A 22,296-nucleotide genomic window follows, 5' to 3' on the forward strand; every position below is an offset into this window, starting at 1 on the left:
GTCTGTGCTGAGGGAGTGCCGCACTGTCAGAGGGTCAGTGCTGAGGGAGTGCCGCACTGTCAGAGGGTCAGTGCTGAGGGAGTGGGCACTGTCGGACGGTCAGTGCTGAGGGAGTGGGCACTGTCGGAGGGTCAGCGCTGAGGGAGTGGGCACTGTCGGAGAGTTAGTGCTGAGGGAGTGCCGCATTGTCGGAGAGTTAGTGCTGAGGGAGTGGGCACTGTCGGATGGTCAGTGCTGAGGGAGTGGGCACTGTCGGAGGGTCAGTGCTGAGGGAGTGGGCACTGTCGGAGGGTCAGTGCTGAGGGAGTGCCACACTGTCGGAGGGTCAATGCTGAGGGAGTGGGCACTGTCAGAGGGTCAGTGCTGAGGGAGTGCCGCACTGTCAGAGGGTCAGTGCTGAGGGAGTGGGCACTGTCGGAGGGTCAGCGCTGAGGGAGTGGGCACTGTCGGAGGGTCAGTGCTGAGAAACCCCTGGAATGTTCAGTTTCCCCACCCTGACCGTGCGTTGGGAGAGCTAGTGACCTGCGATTGGGTTCCTGTCAGCTGAACACCCACCTAACCGACAGCATCTCCTGCAGATTCAAATTTGTCCAGATTATTTTCTTCTTCCTGGGATTGGGAACGCTGCTGCCTTGGAACTTTTTCATCACTGCCATCCCGGTGAGTAATGCCCTTGTGAAAGGATAAGCACAGAGTTAGTACTGCAGATTACCAACTGGCTGTCCAAGTATCAGACAGAAGATAACAATTGCTGGAGATCACAGCGGGTCAGGCAGTCTCCATGGAGACAGAGCAAGCTAACGTTTCCAGTCTGGCAGACTCTTCATCAGAGCACACACTGTCGAAGGGTCAGTGCTGAGGGAGTGGGCACTGTCGGAGTGTCAGTGCTGAGGGAGTGGGCACTGTTGGAGGGTCAGTGCTGAGGGAGAGCCGCAGTGTCGGAGGGTCAGTGCTGAGGGAGTGGGCACTGTCGGAGGGTCAGTGCTGAGGGAGAGGGCACTATCGGAGGGTCAGTGCTGAGGGAGTGCCGCAGTGGCGGAGGGTCAGTGCTGAGGGAGTGGGCACTGTCGGAGGGTCAGTGCTGAGGGAGAGCCGCACTGTCGGAGGGTCAGTGCTGAGGGAGAGCCGCAGTGTCGGAGGGTCAGTGCTGAGGGAGTGGGCACTGTCGGAGGGTCAGTGCTGAGGGAGTGTCGCACTGTCGGAGGGTCAGTGATGAGGGAGAGCCGCACTGTCGGAGGGTCAGTGCTGAGGGAGTGCCGCACTGTCAGAGGGTCAGTGCTGAGGGAGTGGGCACTGTCAGAGGGTCAGTGCTGAGGGAGTGCCGCACTGTCAGAGGGTCAGTGCTGAGGGAGCGGGCACTGTCGGAGGGTCAGTGCTGAGGGAGCGCCGCACTGTCGGAGGGTCAGTGCTGAGGGAGTGAGCACTGTCAGAGGGTCAGTGCTGAGGGAGTGCCGCACTGTCAGAGGGTCAGTGCTGAGGGAGTGGGCACTGTCAGAGGGTCAATGCTGAGGGAGTGGGCACTGTCAGAGGGTAGGTGCTGAGGGAGCGCCGCACTGTCAGAGGGTCAGTGCTGAGGGAGCGGGCACTGTCGGAGGGTCAGTGCTGAGGGAGTGGGCACTGTCGGAGGGTCAGTGCTGAGGGAGTGGGCACTGTCGGAGGGTCAGTGCTGAGGGAGCGGGCACTGTCGGAGGGTCAGTGCTGAGGGAGCGGGCACTGTCGGAGGGTCAGTGCTGAGCGAGCGCCGCAACGTCAGAGGGTCAGTGATGAGGGAGAGAGAGAGAGGTCAGTGCTCTCTGTCCATGGATGCTGTCTGACCCACTGTGATCTCCAGCATTTTCAGTACAGATTCCAGCCAGTTCCAAATTGGAAGAAGGTTAAATTTGACGGTATTAGGCAAGAACATTCAAAAGCTGATTACCTGCAAATATCTGCCCCCAAAGGGACGGCTGGAAAATGGGAAGCCTTCAGAAATGAGATTACAAGATTCCAGAGAAAGTATATTCCTGTCAGGGTGAAAGGGAAGGCTGGTAGGTATAGGGAATGCTGGATGACTAAAGGAATTGAGGGGTTGGTTAAGAGAAAGAAGGAAGCATATGTCAGGTATAGACAGGATAGATCGAGTGAATCCTTAGAGTATAAAGGAAGTAGGAGTATACTCAAGAGGGAAATCAGGAGGGCAAAACGGGGACATGAGATAGCTTTGGGAAATAGAATTAAGGAGAATCCAAAGGGGTTTTCCAAATATATTAAGGACAAAAGGGTAACTAGGGAGAGAATAGGGCCCCTCAAAGATCAGCAAGGCGGCCTTTGTGTGGAGCCACAGGAGATACTAAATATTTTGCATCAGTATTTACTGTGGAAAAGGATATGGAAGATATAGACTGTAGGGAAATACATGGTGACATCTTGCAAAATGTGCAGATTACAGAGGAGCAAGTGCTGGATGCCTTGAAACAGTTAAAGGTGGATAAATCCCCAGGACCTGATCAGGTGTACCCGAGAACTCTGTGGGAAGCTAGAGAAGTGGTTTCTGGGCCTCTTGCTGAGATATTTGTATCATCGATGGTCACAGGTGAGGTGCCGGAAGACTGGAGGTTGGCAAACGTGGTGCCACTGTTTAAGAAGGGCGGTAAAGACAAGCCAGGGAACTATAGACCAGTGAGCCTGACCTCGGTGGTGGGCAAGTTGTTGGAGGGAATCCTGAGGGATAGGATGTACATGTAGTTGAACAGAGAACGTTATGGCGCAGTACATGCCCTTTTGCCCTCTATGTTATGCCAAACTGTGAAATTAATCTGATGCCCACTGTTCTATTATTATTCATATGTATGTTCAATGCCCATTTAAATGCCCTTAATGTTGGCAAGACTATTACTGTTGCAGGTAGTGCATTTCACACCCCCTCCCCACTACTCCTGAGTAAAGAAACTACCTCTGTCCTATATCTGATCACCCCTCAATTTAAAGCTATGTCCCCTCAGGTTAGCCTTCACCATCCGAGGAAAAAGGGTCTCACTATCCACCCTATCTAACCCTCTGATTATCTTATATGTCTCAATTAAACCACCTCTCAACCTTCTCTCTGACGAAAACAGCCTCAAGACCCTCAGCCTTTCCTCATAAGACTTTCCCTCCATACCAGGTAATGTCCTAGTAAATCTCCTCTGAACCCTTTCCAAAGCTTCCATATCCTTCCTATAATGTGGTGACCAGAACTGTACGCAATACTCCAAGTGCGGCCGCACCAGAGTTTTGTACAGCTGCAGCATGACCTTGTGGCTCCGAAACTCAATCCCTCTACCAATAAACACCAACACACCGTATGCCTTCTTAACAACCCTATCAACCTGGGTGGCAACTTTCAGGGATCTATGCACCTGGACTCCGAGACCCCTCTGTTCATCTACGCTGCCAAGAATCTTACCATTAGCCCAGTACTCTGCATTCCTGTTATTTCTTCCAAAGTGAATCACCTCACACTTTTCCGCATTAAACTCCACTTGCCACTTCTCAGCCCAGCTCTGCGTTTTATCTATGACCCTCTGTAACCCAGGATGAACATTTCCCATCAACCACCACCCTCTGTCTTCTTTCAGCTAGCCAATTTCTGATCCAAACCACTAAACCACCCTCAATCACATGCCTCTGTGTTTTGTGCAATAGCCTACCATGGGGAATCCTATCAAACACCTTACTGAAGTCCATATACACTATATCAACCGCTTTACCCTCATCCACCTGTTTGGTCACTTTCTCATAGAGCTCAATAAGGTTAGTAAGGCACAACCTACCCTTCACAAACCACGTTGACCATCCCTAATCAACTGATTCCTCTTTAGATGATTATAAATCCTATCCCTTATAACCTTTTCCAACACTTTCCCCACAACCAAAGTGAGGCTCATTGGTCTATAATTACCAGGGATGTCTCTACGCCCCTTCTCAGATTACAACGGGACCAATGGGCTGAGAAGTGGCAGATGGAGTTTAATTCAGATAAATGCGAGGTGCTGCATTTTGGGAAAGCAAATCTTAGCAGGACTTATACACTTAATGGTAAGGTCCTAGGGTGTGTTGCTGAACAAAGAGACCTTGGGGTGCAGGTTCATAGCTCCTGGAAAGTGGAGTCGCAGGTAGATAGGATAGTGAAGAAGGCGTTTGGTATGCTTTCCTTTATTGGTCAGAGTATTGAGTACAGGGGTTGGGAGGTCATGTTGCAGCTGTACAGGACATTGGTGAGGCCACTTTTAGAATCCCTCCTATCGAAAGGATGTTGTGAAACTTGAAAGGGTTCAGAAAAGATTTACAAGGCTGGAGGATTTGAGCTATAGGGAGAGGCTGAACAGGCTGGGGCTGTTTTCCCTGGAGTGTCGGAGGCTGAGGGGTGACCTTATAGAGGTTTATAAAATCATGAGGGGCATGGATAGGGTAAATAGACAAAGTCTTTTCCCTGGGGTCGGAGAGGTCAGAACTAGAGGGCATAGGTTTAGGGTGAGAGGGGCAAGATGTAAAAGAGACCTAAGGGGCAACATTTCCACACAGAGGGTGGTACGTGTATGGAATGAGCTGCCAGAGGGTGTGGTGGAGGCTGGTACAATGACATCTAAAAGGCATCTATGAATAGGAAGGGGTTAGAGGGATTTGGGGCAAGTGCTGGCAAATGGGACTAGATAATGTAGGTTATCTGGTTAACATGGACGGGTTGGAAGGGTCTGTTTCTGTGCTGTACATCTCGATGACTCTGCAGTAATTGACTCCGACACTGAGTATGGGACAGGACTCTGTAACAGCCAGTGCTGAGACAGCAGTGTTACTCTGGATCACTCTTTAATCTCTTCCCCGTCTTTTTATTGAAGTATTTTGTGGGACGCCTGAATGCTGTGCCTGGGAATATTCCACCTGGGAATGTAACAACTGGGAATGCCTCGACGTTGACAAGTGGCAGGGAGCAGGCTGGTGACCAATGGCATTTCAGTAACTGGATGACCCTGCTCTCGATGTTACCCCTGCTGCTGTTCACCTGCCTCAACTCCATCCTGTATCCGCGGTGAGTGATACTCCCCCCACCCACACCCCGTCTCCCCCACCCCCCTCACCCTCAACTCCATCCTGTATCCGCGGTGAGTGATAGTCCCCCCACCCACACCCCGTCTCCCCCACCCCCTCACCCTCACCCACACCCCGTGTCCCCCACCCCCTCACACCCTCAACTCCATCCTGTATCCGCGGTGAGTGATACTCCCCCCATCCATACCCCATCTTCCCCACCCCCTCACACCCCCTCACCCTCAACTCCATCCTGTATCCGCGGTGAGTGATACTTCCCCCACCCACACCCCATCTCCCCCACCCCCTCACACCCCCTCACCCTCAACTCCATCCTGTATCCGCGGTGAGTGATAGTCCCCCCCCACCCACACCCCATCTCCCCTACCCCCTCACCCTCACCCACACCCCGTGTCCGCCATCCCCTCACCCTCAACTCCATCCTGTATCCGCGGTGAGTGATACTCCCCCCACCCACACCCCGTGTCCCCTACCCCCTCACACCCCCTCACCCTCAACTCCATCCTGTATCCGCGGTGAGTGATACTCCCCCCACCCACACCCCGTCTTCCCCACCCCCTCACACCCCCTCACCCTCAACTCCATCCTGTATCCGCGGTGAGTGATACTCCCCCCACCCACACCCCGTCTTCCCCACCCCCTCACACCCCCTCACCCTCAACTCCATCCTGTATCCGCGGTGAGTGATACTCCCCCCACCCACACCCCGTCTCCCCCACCCCCTCACACCCACCACCCCCTCACACCCCACACCCCCCACACACCCATACACAAACCCCATACACACATCCCACATAAACTCCCCGCACACACACATACACACACACATACACACACCCCACATACACATCCCGCACACCCACCCTGCATACACACACCCCACATACACACCCACACACACCCCGCGCATACCCACACCCTGCACACACACACCCCACATACACACCCACACACACTCCACATACACACCCCACACACTCTCCACACACACACCCCGCACACACACCCCGCACACACACCCCGCACACACTCCCTGCACACACTCCCTGCACACACTCCCTGCACACACTCCCTGCACACACACACACCCCCCACATATACTCCCCACACACACCCCGCACACACACCCTGCACACACACCCACACACACTCCACATACACACCCCACACACCCAATCTACACACACACACCCCACATACACTCCCCACACACACACACCCCACATACACACCCTGCACACACCCACCCCACATACACACCCTGCACACACCCACCCCACATACACACCCTGCACACACACCCTGCACACACACTCACCCCACATACACACCCTGCACACACCCACCCCACATACACACCCTGCACACACACTCACCCCACATACACACACACACACACACCACACGCACACCCACACCCCACACACACCCTGCACACACACACCCCACATACACACCCACACACACCCTGCACACACACACACCCCACATACACACCCACACACACCCCGCACACACACACACCCCACATACACACCCACACAGACCCCACACACACACACACCCCACATACACACCCACACAGACCCCACACACACACACACCCCACATACACACCCACACAATCACCCCACACATGCACAAACCCCACATACACACCCACACACCCCACATACACACCCACACACACACCCGACACACACACAGACCCATATACACACACACCCCGCACACACTCACCCTGCACACACCCACACACACAACCCACATACCCCACACACACCCCGCACACCCACCCTGCACACACACACCCCACATACATTCCCCACACACACATCCCACATACACACCCACACCCCACATACACAACCACAAACACCCCACACACACACATACACACCCACCCCACACCCCCACATACACACCCACACACACCCCGCACACACACTCACCCCACATACACACACCACACGCACACACACACCACACGCACACACACACCCCGCACACACACACACCCCACACACACACACACCCCACACACACACACCCCACATACACACACCCCACACACCCTGCACACACACACACCCCACATACACACCCACACAGACCCCGCACACACACACACCCCACATACACACCCACACAGACCCCGCACACACACACACCCCACATACACACCCACACAGACCCCACACACACACACACCCCACATACACACCCACACACACCCACACCCCACATACACACCCACCCCACATACACACCCACACACACACACACACACCCCACATACACACACACCCCACATACACACACACACACACACACACCCCACATACACACACACACACACACACACACACACCCCACATACACACACACACACACACACAATCACCCCACACATGCACACACCCCACATACACACCCATACATCGCACATACACACCCCACATACACACCCATACATCGCACATACACACCCCACATACACACCCCGCACACCCACCCCAGATACACACCCACACATCCCACATACACACCCACCCCACATACACACCCACACCAACACACCCCACATACACCAACACACCCCACATACACACCCCGCACACACTCACCCTGCACACACCCAACCCACATACCCCACACACACCCACCCCGCACACACACCCGCACACCCACATACACACCCACACACACCCCGCACGCACACACACCCCACATACACACCCACACACACCCCGCATGCACACACACACCACATACACACCCACACACACCGCACACACACCCACCCCACATACACACCCACACCCCCCACACACCCCATAAACACACCCCACCCCACATACACACCCACACACAACCCACATACAGACCCGACACACACTCACCCACATACACCCTGCACACACACACCCCACATACACACCCACACACACCCTGCACACACACACACCCCACATACACACCCACACACACCCCGCACACACACACACCCCACATACACACCCACACACACCCTGCACACACACACACCCCACATACACACCCACACACACCCCGCACACACACACACCCCACATACACACCCACACAGACCCCACACACACACACACCCCACATACACACCCACACAGACCCCACACACACACACACCCCACATACACACCCACACAATCACCCCACACATGCACAAACCCCACATACACACCCACACACCCCACATACACACCCACACACACACCCGACACACACACAGACCCATATACACACACACCCCGCACACACTCACCCTGCACACACCCACACACACAACCCACATACCCCACACACACCCCGCACACCCACCCTGCACACACACACCCCACATACATTCCCCACACACACATCCCACATACACACCCACACCCCACATACACAACCACAAACACCCCACACACACACATACACACCCACCCCACACCCCCACATACACACCCACACACACCCCGCACACACACTCACCCCACATACACACACCACACGCACACACACACCACACGCACACACACACCCCGCACACACACACACCCCACACACACACACACCCCACACACACACACCCCACATACACACACCCCACACACCCTGCACACACACACACCCCACATACACACCCACACAGACCCCGCACACACACACACCCCACATACACACCCACACAGACCCCGCACACACACACACCCCACATACACACCCACACAGACCCCACACACACACACACCCCACATACACACCCACACACACCCACACCCCACATACACACCCACCCCACATACACACCCACACACACACACACACACCCCACATACACACACACCCCACATACACACACACACACACACACACCCCACATACACACACACACACACACACACACACACCCCACATACACACACACACACACACACAATCACCCCACACATGCACACACCCCACATACACACCCATACATCGCACATACACACCCCACATACACACCCATACATCGCACATACACACCCCACATACACACCCCGCACACCCACCCCAGATACACACCCACACATCCCACATACACACCCACCCCACATACACACCCACACCAACACACCCCACATACACCAACACACCCCACATACACACCCCGCACACACTCACCCTGCACACACCCAACCCACATACCCCACACACACCCACCCCGCACACACACCCGCACACCCACATACACACCCACACACACCCCGCATGCACACACACCCCACATACACACCCACACACACCCACACCCCACATACACACCCACACACACACACACACACCCCACATACACACACACACACACACACACACACACACCCCACATACACACACACACACACACCCCACATACACACACACACACACACACAATCACCCCACACATGCACACACCCCACATACACACCCATACATCGCACATACACACCCCACATACACACCCCGCACACCCACCCCAGATACACACCCACACATCCCACATACACACCCACCCCACATACACACCCACACCAACACACCCCACATACACCAACACACCCCACATACACACCCCGCACACACTCACCCTGCACACACCCAACCCACATACCCCACACACACCCACCCCGCACACACACCCGCACACCCACATACACACCCACACACACCCCGCACGCACACACACCCCACATACACACCCACACACACCCCGCATGCACACACACACCACATACACACCCACACACACCGCACACACACCCACCCCACATACACACCCACACCCCCCACACACCCCATAAACACACCCCACCCCACATACACACCCACACACAACCCACATACAGACCCGACACACACTCACCCACATACACACACCACACATACACACCCACACCAACACACCCCACATACACCAACACACCCCTCCTCCACGCACACGCACACCCCCACCCACACAACCCCTCCGCTCACATGCGCGCACGCACACCCCACCCCACACCCCTCCTCCGCACACACATCCCCACGCACACCCACCCCTCTGCACACACACACCACCCCACACCCCTCCTCCACGCACACGCACACACACACCCTCCTCCGCGCACACAGATACCCCCACCCACAGACACCCCGCACATACGTGCCCACACACTCCCACACCCACCACCGCCCCCCCCACACACACACACACACACCCTCCTCCACACACCCACCCCTCCTCCGCAAACACACACACTCCGTCTACATAAACAGCCCTCTGTGCACACACACACACACCTACCCCCCCCCACACACACACATCCCACATACGCACCCACACACACCCCACACATACGCACACCCCACACACACCCCCCCCACAAACCCCACATAGACACCCACCCCACATACACCCCGCAAGCACATACACAAACACACGCACGCACAGACATACACACACAGACACACACCCACAGACACACACCCTCCACTCCACACATACACCACCCACACACACTCCCCACACACACCCACACACAAACACACGCACGCACAGACAGACACCTCCCCTCCACACATACACACAGACATCCCCACCCACACCCACCCCTCTGCATGCACACACACCACCCCACACCCCTCCTCCGCACACACACCCACACCCTCCTCCACACACACACCCCCCTCCGCGCACACACCCCCCTCCGCGCACACACACACACCACCCCACACTCCTCCTCCGCACACACACACACACCACCCCACACTCCTCCTCCGCACACACACCACCCCACACCCCTCCTCCGCACACACACCCACACCCTCCACACACACACCCCCCTCCGCGCACACACCCCCACACCTCTCCTCCGCACACACACACACACCACCCCACACCCCTCCTCCGCACACACACACACACCACCCCACACTCCTCCTCCGCACACACACACACACCACCCCACACTCCTCCTCCGCACACACACACACCACCCCACACTCCTCCTCCGCACACACACACACACCACCCCACACTCCTCCTCCGCACACACACCACCCCACACCCCTCCTCCGCGCACACACACCCACACCCTCCACACACACACCCCCCTCCGCGCACACACCCCCACACCTCTCCTCCGCACACACACACACACCACCCCACACCCCTCCTCCGCACACACACACACAACCCCACACTCCTCCTCCGCACACACACACCACCCCACACTCCTCCTCCGCACACACACACACACACCACCCCACACTCCTCCTCCGCACACACACACACACCACCCCACACTCCTCCTCCGCACACGCACACACACACACCACCCCACACTCCTCCTCCGCACACACACACACACACACACCACCCCACACTCCTCCTCCGCACACACACACACACCACCCCACACTCCTCCTCCGCACACACACACACACACACCACCCCACACCCCTCCTCCGCACACACACACACACACACACCACCCCACACTCCTCCTCTGCACACACACACACACACACACCACCCCACACTCCTCCTCCGCACACACACACACACACACACCACCCCACACTCCTCCTCCGCACACACACACACACACACCACCCCACACTCCTCCTCCGCACGCACACACACACACACACACACACACACCACCCCACACTCCTCCTCCGCACACACACACACACCACCCCACACTCCTCCTCCGCACACACACACACACACACACACACACACCACCCCACACTCCTCCTCCGCACACACACACACACACCACCCCACACTCCTCCTCCGCACACACACACACACACCACCCCACACTCCTCCTCCGCACGCACACACACACACACACACACACACCACCCCACACTCCTCCTCCGCACACACACACACACCACCCCACACTCCTCCTCCGCACACACACACACCACCCCACACTCCTCCTCCGCACACACACACACACACACACCACCCCACACCCCTCCTCCGCACACACACACACACACCACCCCACACCCCTCCTCCGCACACACACACACACACACACCACCCCACACCCCTCCTCCGCACGCACACACACACCACCCCACACCCCTCCTCCGCACACACACACACACCACCCCACACCCCTCCTCCGCACACACACACACACACCACCCCACACTCCTCCTCCGCACACACACACACACACACACCACCCCACACCCCTCCTCCGCACACACACACACACACACACCACCCCACACCCCTCCTCCGCACACACACACACCACCCCACACCCCTCCTCCGCACACACACACACCACCCCACACCCCTCCTCCGCACACACACCACCCCACACCCCTCCTCCGCACACACACACCACCCCACACCCCTCCTCCGCACACACACACACCACCCCACACCCCTCCTCCGCACACACACACACACACACCACCCCACACCCCTCCTCCGCACACACACACACACACACCACCCCACACCCCTCCTCCGCACACACACACACCACCCCACACCCCTCCTCCGCACACACACACACCACCCCACACCCCTCCTCCGCACACACACACACACACACCACCCCACACTCCTCCTCCGCACACACACACACACACCACCCCACACCCCTCCTCCGCACACACACACACACACCACCCCACACCCCTCCTCCGCACACACACACACACACACCACCCCACACCCCTCCTCCGCACACACACACACACACACCACCCCACACCCCTCCTCCGCACGCACACACACACCACCCCACACCCCTCCTCCGCACACACACACACACACACCACCCCACACCCCTCCTCCGCACACACACACACACACACCACCCCACACCCCTCCTCCGCACGCACACACACACCACCCCACACCCCTCCTCCGCACACACACACACACACACCACCCCACACCCCTCCTCCGCACACACACACACCACCCCACACCCCTCCTCCGCACACACACACACCACCCCACACCCCTCCTCCGCACACACACACACCACCCCACACTCCTCCTCCGCACACACACACACACACCACCCCACACCCCTCCTCCGCACACACACACACACACCACCCCACACCCCTCCTCCGCACACACACACACACACACCACCCCACACCCCTCCTCCGCACACACACACACACACACCACCCCACACCCCTCCTCCGCACACACACACACACCACCCCACACTCCTCCTCCGCACACACACACACACACACCACCCCACACTCCTCCTCCGCACGCACACACACACACACCACCCCACACCCCTCCTCCGCACACACACACACACCACCCCACACTCCTCCTCCGCACATACACACACACACACCACCCCACACCCCTCCTCCGCACACACACACACACCACCCCACACCCCTCCTCCGCACACACACACACACCACCCCACACTCCTCCTCCGCACACACACACACACCACCCCACACTCCTCCTCCGCACACACACACACACACCACCCCACACCCCTCCTCCGCACACACACACCACCCCACACCCCTCCTCCGCACACACACACACACCACCCCACACTCCTCCTCCGCACACACACACACACACACACCACCCCACACTCCTCCTCCGCACGCACACACACACACACACACCACCCCACACTCCTCCTCCGCACACACACACACACACACACCACCCCACACTCCTCCTCCGCACACACACACACACACCACCCCACACTCCTCCTCCGCACACACACACACACACCACCCCACACTCCTCCTCCGCACACACACACACACACCACCCCACACTCCTCCTCCGCACACACACACACACACCACCCCACACTCCTCCTCCGCACACACACACACACACACCACCCCACACCCCTCCTCCGCACACACACACACACACACCACCCCACACCCCTCCTCCGCACACACACACACCACCCCACACCCCTCCTCCGCACACACACACACCACCCCACACCCCTCCTCCGCACACACACACACACACCACCCCACACCCCTCCTCCGCACACACACACACACACCACCCCACACCCCTCCTCCGCACACACACACACCACCCCACACCCCTCCTCCGCACACACACACACACACACCACCCCACACCCCTCCTCCGCACACACACACACCACCCCACACCCCTCCTCCGCACACACACACACACACACCACCCCACACCCCTCCTCCGCACACACACACACACACACCACCCCACACCCCTCCTCCGCACACACACACACACACCACCCCACACCCCTCCTCCGCACACACACACACCACCCCACACCCCTCCTCCGCACACACACACACACACACCACCCCACACCCCTCCTCCGCACACACACACACCACCCCACACTCCTCCTCCGCACACACACACACACCCTCTTCCACACTCCTCCTCCGCACACACACACACACCCTCTTCCACACACACACAGACCCCCACCCACAACCCCCTCTGTGCACACACACACCCTCCTCCACACCGTCTACACACACACCCCTCCATGCACACACACATACACACACACCCCACATACACACACACACCTACCCCACACACACACACAAACACACCCACATACACCCACACCCCTCCTCCGCACACACACACCCCACATACACACACACACCCACCCACACAGAAATACACACAGACACACACTCTCCACTCCACACATACACACCCCCACATACACACCCACACACACAGACATACACGCACACACACACACCCTCCCCACATACATGCACACATACACCCCACCCACTCCACCTCCACGCACACACCACCCCACACCCCTCCTCCACACACCCACCCCTCCTCCGCACACACACACACCGTCTACACACACACCCCTCCGTGCACACGCCCCACACACGCACATCCACAAGCCCACACACACACACTCACACCCACACAGACACACACGGATGTGCACACTCACACATATGCACAGACATGCACACACCCTGCCACACCCCGCCACACACACACACAGACACACCCCCACGCACAAACACACACTCACTCGCACAGACACACAGAAACCCCCACGCACAAACACATACACACTCTCGCACAGCCACACACTCACTCACACACCCCTCCTCCGCACACACACACACACACCCCTCCTCCGCGCACACACACTCACCGTCCACACACACCCCTCCGTGCACACACTCACACACACACCCGCACACACATCCACATGCCCACACACACCCCCCCTCCCCTCCGCACACACACATCCACACACACACACACAGACGTGCACACACACCCACACACATGCACAGACACACACACACCCCGCCACACACAAACAGACACACCCCCACGCACAAACTTACACTCACTCTCGCACACACACACACAGACACACACGCCTGTGTGGTCATGAGTCCCACAGGTCCCCCACCCTCCAGCTGGAGAAACCCCTTCCCCTCTCCGTCCATTCACCCTGAGGCTGTGCCCAGGGGTCCCGTGTGCACTCTATCCAGGCCCCTCGGTATTCCCTCAGCTTCTATCAGATCATGGCCGTTCTCCCCCCCCAACCCCCTCCCCTCCCCTCCCCCCACCCAACCCACAACGTCATCCTTCGAAACACCATCGAGTTACAGACCCCAGCTCTGGCCCAGGGAAGGTGAGGAGGGGGTAAATCCTGCTCAGGTTGGGGGTGAGGGTGAGTTGCAGCCGTGCAGAGGGAGGGTCTGACCCTGGGATCGGACTGTGCATGTGGGACTGACCCTGTCTGTGTACTGGCTGCAGGATCCCGGAGAGGGTGAGGATAGCAGGCAGTCTGTGTGGGATCTTCCTGCTCTTTGTGGTGACGGTGCTATTGGTGGTGGTCCCAGTCCACCCCGCCATGTTCTTCGGCATCACCATGACCATCATCTGGTTCATCAACTGTGAGTACCAGCGGCAATGCGACCACGGCGTGCATCGCAGGCTGAACGCCTGGTCCGGGTCTGGCTGGGGGTGGGTGAGCTGGGTTGGGGTGGGGGTGATGTGGAACAGGGAGGCTGCTAAGCCTTAGCTGGGCAACCCTGTCAACACAGCACAGGAACAGCAGGAGGCCATTCAGCTTCCCCCCCCACCCTCCAGCCTGTCCCACAGGAACAGCAGGAGGCCATTCAGCCCCCCCTCCTCCAGCCTGTCCCACAGGAACAGCAGGAGGCCATTCAGCCCCCCCCCCTCCTCCAGCCTGTCCCACAGGAACAGCAGGAGGCCATTCAGCCCCCCCCCTCCTCCAGCCTGTCCCACAGGAACAGCAGGAGGCCATTCAGCCCCCACTACCCCAGTCTTTCTCACAGGAACAGCAGGAGGCCATTCAGCCCCCCCCCCCTCCTCCAGCCTGTCCCACAGGAACAGCAGGAGGCCATTCAGCCCCCCCTCCTCCAGCCTGTACCATAGGAACAGCAGGAGGCCATTCAGCCCCCCCTCCTCCAGCCTGTCCCACAGGAACAGCAGGAGGCCATTCAGCCCCCCCCCTCCTCCAGCCTGTCCCACAGGAACAGCAGGAGGCCATTCAGCCCCCACTACCCCAGTCTTTCTCACAGGAACAGCAGGAGGCCATTCAGCCCCCCCTCCTCCAGCCTGTCCCACAGGAACAGCAGGAGGCCATTCAGCCCCCACTCCCCCAGTTTGTCCCACAGGAACAGCAGGAGGCCATTCAGCCCCTGCTCCCCCAGCCTATCCCACAGGAATAGCAGGAGGCCATTCAGCCCCCCCCTCCCCCAGCCTGACCCACAGGAACAGCAGGAGGGTGGTGTGTGTATATGGGACTGGGAGGGGAGGGGAGGGGTGTTGTATATGGGACAGGGATGGAGGGTGTATTTGGGAAATAGAGACTGTGTATGGGAGTGGAACGGAAAAGGGGTGTATATGGGACTGGAGGTGTGCATATGAGATATGGGGATGTATATGGGAAGGGAAAGGGATTATCTGTGGGATAGGGGGTGTAAATGGAACCGGGGGTGTGTGTATATGGGACCGCGGGAGTGTATATGGTTTGGGCGGTGAGTGTGTATGGGACCGGGGGAGTGTGTATGGTTTGGGCGGTGAATGTGTATGGGACCGGGGGAGTGTGTATGGTTTGGGCGGTGAGTGTGTATGGGACCGGGGGAGTGTGTATGGTTTGGGCGGTGAGTGTGTATGGTAGTCAGTCTGAGGGTGTGTGTAACTGTCTCCCTGTCTCTCAGCGTTTGGTGCAGTGTTACAGGGAAGTTTATTCGGCCTGGTCGGAATACTGCCGGCAAAATACAGCAGCATCTTCATGAGTGGCCAGGGAGTGGCAGGAATGTTCGCAGCATTGGCATCTATCCTGGCAAAGATCAGTGAGTCTGTCCCACAGGCATACTCCCCCCGGACGGGCACTCTCCCCGGACACGCACGCTCCCCCCGGAGACGCACGCTCCCCCCGGACACGCACTCCCCCCCCCGGACACGCACTCTCCCCCCGGACACGCACTCTCCCCCCGGACACGCACTCTCCCCCCGGACACGCACTCTCCCCCCGGACACGCACTCTCCCCCCGGACACGCACTCTCCCCCGGACACGCACTCTCCCCCGGACACGCACTCCCCCCCGGGACACGCACTCTCCCCCCGGACACGCACTCTCCCCCGGGACACGCACTCTCCCCCGGGACACGCACTCTCCCCCCGGACACGCACTCTCCCCCCGGAGACGCACGCTCCCCCGGGACACGCACGCTCCCCCAGGACACGCACTCTCCCCCGGACACGCACTCTCCCCCAGGACACGCACTCCTCCCCCGGACACGCACTCTCCCCCCGGACACGCACTCTCCCCCCGGGACACGCACTCTCCCCCCGGGACACGCACTCTCCCCCCGGGACACGCACTCTCCCCCCCGGACACGCACTCTCCCCCCCGGACACGCACTCTCCCCCGGACACGCACTCTCCCCCGGACACGCACTCTCCCCCCGGGGACGCACTCTCCCCCGGGGACGCACTCTCCCCCGGGGACGCACTCTCCCCCGGGGACGCACTCTCCCCCAGGACACGCACTCTCCCCCGGACACGCACTCTCCCCCGGACACGCACTCTCCCCCGGACACGCACTCTCCCCTGGACACGCACTCTCCCCCAGGACACGCACTCTCCCCCCGGACACGCACTCTCCCCCGGACACGCACTCTCCCCCGGGACACGCACTCTCCCCCGGGACACGCACTCTCCCCCGGGACACGCACTCTCCCCCGGGACACGCACTCTCCCCCGGGACACGCACTCTCCCCCCGGACACGCACTCTCCCCCCGGAGACGCACGCTCCCCCGGGACACGCACGCTCCCCCAGGACACGCACTCCTCCCCCGGACACGCACTCTCCCCCCGGGACGCACTCTCCCCCCGGAGACGCACGCTCCCCCCGGAGACGCACGCTCCCCCGGGACACGCACGCTCCCCCAGGACACGCACTCCTCCCCCGGACACGCACTCTCCCCCGGACACGCACTCTCCCCTGGACACGCACTCTCCCCCAGGACACGCACTCTCCCCCCGGACACGCACTCTCCCCCGGACACGCACTCTCCCCCGGGACACGCACTCTCCCCCGGGACACGCACTCTCCCCCCGGACACGCACTCTCCCCCCGGAGACGCACGCTCCCCCGGGACACGCACGCTCCCCCAGGACACGCACTCCTCCCCCGGACACGCACTCTCCCCCCGGACACGCACTCTCCCCCCGGAGACGCACGCTCCCCCGGGACACGCACGCTCCCCCAGGACACGCACTCCTCCCCCGGACACGCACTCTCCCCCCGGGACGCACTCTCCCCCCGGAGACGCACGCTCCCCCGGGACACGCACGCTCCCCCAGGACACGCACGCTCCCCCAGGACACGCACTCCTCCCCCGGACACGCACTCTCCCCCCGGAGACGCACGCTCCCCCGGGACACGCACGCTCCCCCAGGACACGCACTCCTCCCCCGGACACGCACTCTCCCCCCGGGACGCACTCTCCCCCCGGAGACGCACGCTCCCCCGGGACACGCACGCTCCCCCAGGACACGCACTCCTCCCCCGGACACGCACTCTCCCCCCGGGACGCACTCTCCCCCCGGAGACGCACGCTCCCCCGGGACACGCACGCTCCCCCAGGACACGCACTCCTCCCCCGGACACGCACTCTCCCCCGGACACGCACTCTCCCCTGGACACGCACTCTCCCCCAGGACACGCACTCTCCCCCCGGACACGCACTCTCCCCCGGACACGCACTCTCCCCCGGGACACGCACTCTCCCCCGGGACACGCACTCTCCCCCCGGACACGCACTCTCCCCCCGGAGACGCACGCTCCCCCGGGACACGCACGCTCCCCCAGGACACGCACTCCTCCCCCGGACACGCACTCTCCCCCCGGGACGCACTCTCCCCCCGGAGACGCACGCTCCCCCGGGACACGCACGCTCCCCCAGGACACGCACGCTCCCCCAGGACACGCACTCCTCCCCCGGACACGCACTCTCCCCTGGACACGCACTCTCCCCCAGGACACGCACTCTCCCCCCGGACACGCACTCTCCCCCGGACACGCACTCTCCCCCGGGACACGCACTCTCCCCCGGGACACGCACTCTCCCCCCGGACACGCACTCTCCCCCCGGAGACGCACGCTCCCCCGGGACACGCACGCTCCCCCAGGACACGCACTCCTCCCCCGGACACGCACTCTCCCCCCGGGACGCACTCTCCCCCCGGAGACGCACGCTCCCCCGGGACACGCACGCTCCCCCAGGACACGCACGCTCCCCCAGGACACGCACTCCTCCCCCGGACACGCACTCTCCCCCCGGGACGCACTCCCCCCCGGGGACGCACTCTCCCCCAGGACACGCACTCTCCCCCCGGGGACGCACTCTCCCCCGGGGACGCACTCCCCCCCCGGGACACGCACTCTCCCCCGGGGACGCACTCCCCCCCGGGACACGCACTCTCCCCCCGGACACGCACTCTCCCCCGGGACACGCACTCTCCCCCCGGACACGCACTCTCCCCCCGGACACGCACTCTCCCCCCGGAGACGCACGCTCCCCCAGGACACGCACTCTCCCCCCGGACACGCACTCTCCCCCCGGACACGCACTCTCCCCCCGGACACGCACTCTCCCCCGGACACGCACTCTCCCCCGGGACACGCACTCTCCCCCCGGACACGCACTCTCCCCCCGGAGACGCACGCTCCCCCGGGACACGCACGCTCCCCCAGGACACGCACTCCTCCCCCGGACACGCACTCTCCCCCCGGGACGCACTCTCCCCCCGGACACGCACTCTCCCCCGGGACACGCACTCTCCCCCCGGACACGCACTCTCCCCCCGGAGACGCACGCTCCCCCAGGACACGCACTCTCCCCCCGGACACGCACTCTCCCCCCGGACACGCACTCTCCCCCCGGACACGCACTCTCCCCCGGACACGCACTCTCCCCCGGGACACGCACTCTCCCCCCGGGACGCACTCTCCCCCCGGAGACGCACGCTCCCCCGGGACACGCACTCTCCCCCAGGACACGCACTCTCCCCCCGGACACGCACTCTCCCCCGGGGACGCACTCCCCCCCCGGGACACGCACTCTCCCCCGGGGACGCACTCCCCCCCCGGGACACGCACTCTCCCCCCGGACACGCACTCTCCCCCGGGACACGCACTCTCCCCCGGGACACGCACTCTCCCCCCGGACACGCACTCTCCCCCCGGAGACGCACGCTCCCCCAGGACACGCACTCCTCCCCCGGACACGCACTCTCCCCCCGGGACGCACTCCCCCCCGGGGACGCACTCTCCCCCAGGACACGCACTCTCCCCCCGGACACGCACTCTCCCCCGGGGACGCACTCCCCCCCCGGGACACGCACTCTCCCCCGGGGACGCACTCTCCCCCCCGGGGACGCACTCTCCCCCCGGACACGCACTCTCCCCCCGGACACGCACTCTCCCCCAGGACACGCACGCTCCCCCAGGACACGCACGCTCCCCCAGGACACGCACTCCCCCCCGGACACGCACTCTCCCCCCGGACACGCACTCCCCCCGGGGACGCACTCTCCCCCAGGACACGCACTCTCCCCCCGGGGACACACTCCCCCCAGGACACGCACTCTCCCCCCGGACACGCACTCTCCCCCCGGACACGCACTCTCCCCCCGGACACGCACGCTCCCCCAGGACACGCACGCTCCCCCAGGACACGCACGCTCCCCCAGGACACGCACTCTCCCCCCGGGGACGCACTCTCCCCCGGGGACGCACTCCCCCCCGGACGGGCACTCTCCCCCGGGGACGCACTCTCCCCCGGGGACGCACGCTCCCCCAGGACACGCACTCTCCCCCGGACACGCACTCTCCCCCCGGAGACGCACGCTCCCCCAGGACACGCACTCCTCCCCCGGACACGCACTCTCCCCCAGGACACGCACTCTCCCCCAGGACACGCACTCTCCCCCAGGACACGCACTCTCCCCCAGGACACGCACTCTCCCCCAGGACACGCACTCCTCCCCCAGGACACGCACTCCTCCCCCAGGACACGCACTCCTCCCCCGGACACGCACTCTCCCCCCGGACACGCACTCTCCCCCCGGACACGCACTCTCCCCCCGGACACGCACTCTCCCCCCGGACACGCACTCTCCCCCCGGAGACGCACGCTCCCCCAGGACACGCACTCCTCCCCTGGGGACGCACTCTCCCCCGGACACGCACTCTCCCCCCGGACACGCACTCTCCCCCCGGACACGCACTCTCCCCCCGGACACTCTCCCTCAGACACGCACTCTCCCCGGACACGCACACACTCCCCCTCAGACACGCACACACTCCCCCTCAGACACACACACACACTCCCACTCAGACACACACACACACTCCCACTCAGACACACACACACACTCCCACTCAGACACACACACACACTCCCTCAGACACACACACACACTCCCCCTCAGACACACACACACACTCCCACTCAGACACACACACACACTCCCTCAGACACACACACACACACACTCCCTCAGACACACACTCCCCCTCAGACACACACTCCCCCTCAGGCACACACACACACTCCCCCACAGACACACACACACACTCCCACTAAGACACACACA

At 61.3% G+C, this 22,296-nt stretch overlaps 1 protein-coding gene and 1 long non-coding RNA gene across 4 annotated transcripts in view; one reads left to right on the forward strand and one right to left on the reverse strand.

The window, feature by feature from the left end:
- LOC148136192 (uncharacterized) overlaps positions 1-22,296 on the reverse strand; it is a 126,128-nt gene that overhangs the window by 83,949 nt on the left and 19,883 nt on the right. Inside the window, exon 2 of the long non-coding RNA XR_015754662.1 lies at positions 556-672. This is a non-coding gene — a long non-coding RNA (uncharacterized LOC148136192). The remainder of the gene's footprint in view (positions 1-555; positions 673-22,296) is intronic.
- LOC122543973 (equilibrative nucleoside transporter 2-like) overlaps positions 1-22,296 on the forward strand; it is a 35,640-nt gene that overhangs the window by 6,686 nt on the left and 6,658 nt on the right. For 2 of the 3 annotated variants that reach the window (XM_087983846.1, XM_087983847.1), the window contains exons 3-6: positions 579-660; positions 4,857-5,047; positions 15,914-16,053; positions 17,347-17,481. In XM_087983846.1, the coding sequence (XP_087839972.1) occupies positions 579-660; positions 4,857-5,047; positions 15,914-16,053; positions 17,347-17,481 (548 nt within the window). Of the gene's footprint in view, positions 1-578; positions 661-4,856; positions 5,048-5,728; positions 5,747-15,913; positions 16,054-17,346; positions 17,482-22,296 lie in introns of those variants that run through there. The other variant, XM_087983848.1, reaches the window with a different exon arrangement.

Source organism: Chiloscyllium plagiosum, unplaced genomic scaffold (genome assembly GCF_037043375.1).
Source record: "Chiloscyllium plagiosum isolate Xiang-an unplaced genomic scaffold, Cpla_swu_hap1 HiC_scaffold_46, whole genome shotgun sequence".
In the NCBI taxonomy this organism is placed as follows: Eukaryota; Metazoa; Chordata; class Chondrichthyes; order Orectolobiformes; family Hemiscylliidae; genus Chiloscyllium; species Chiloscyllium plagiosum.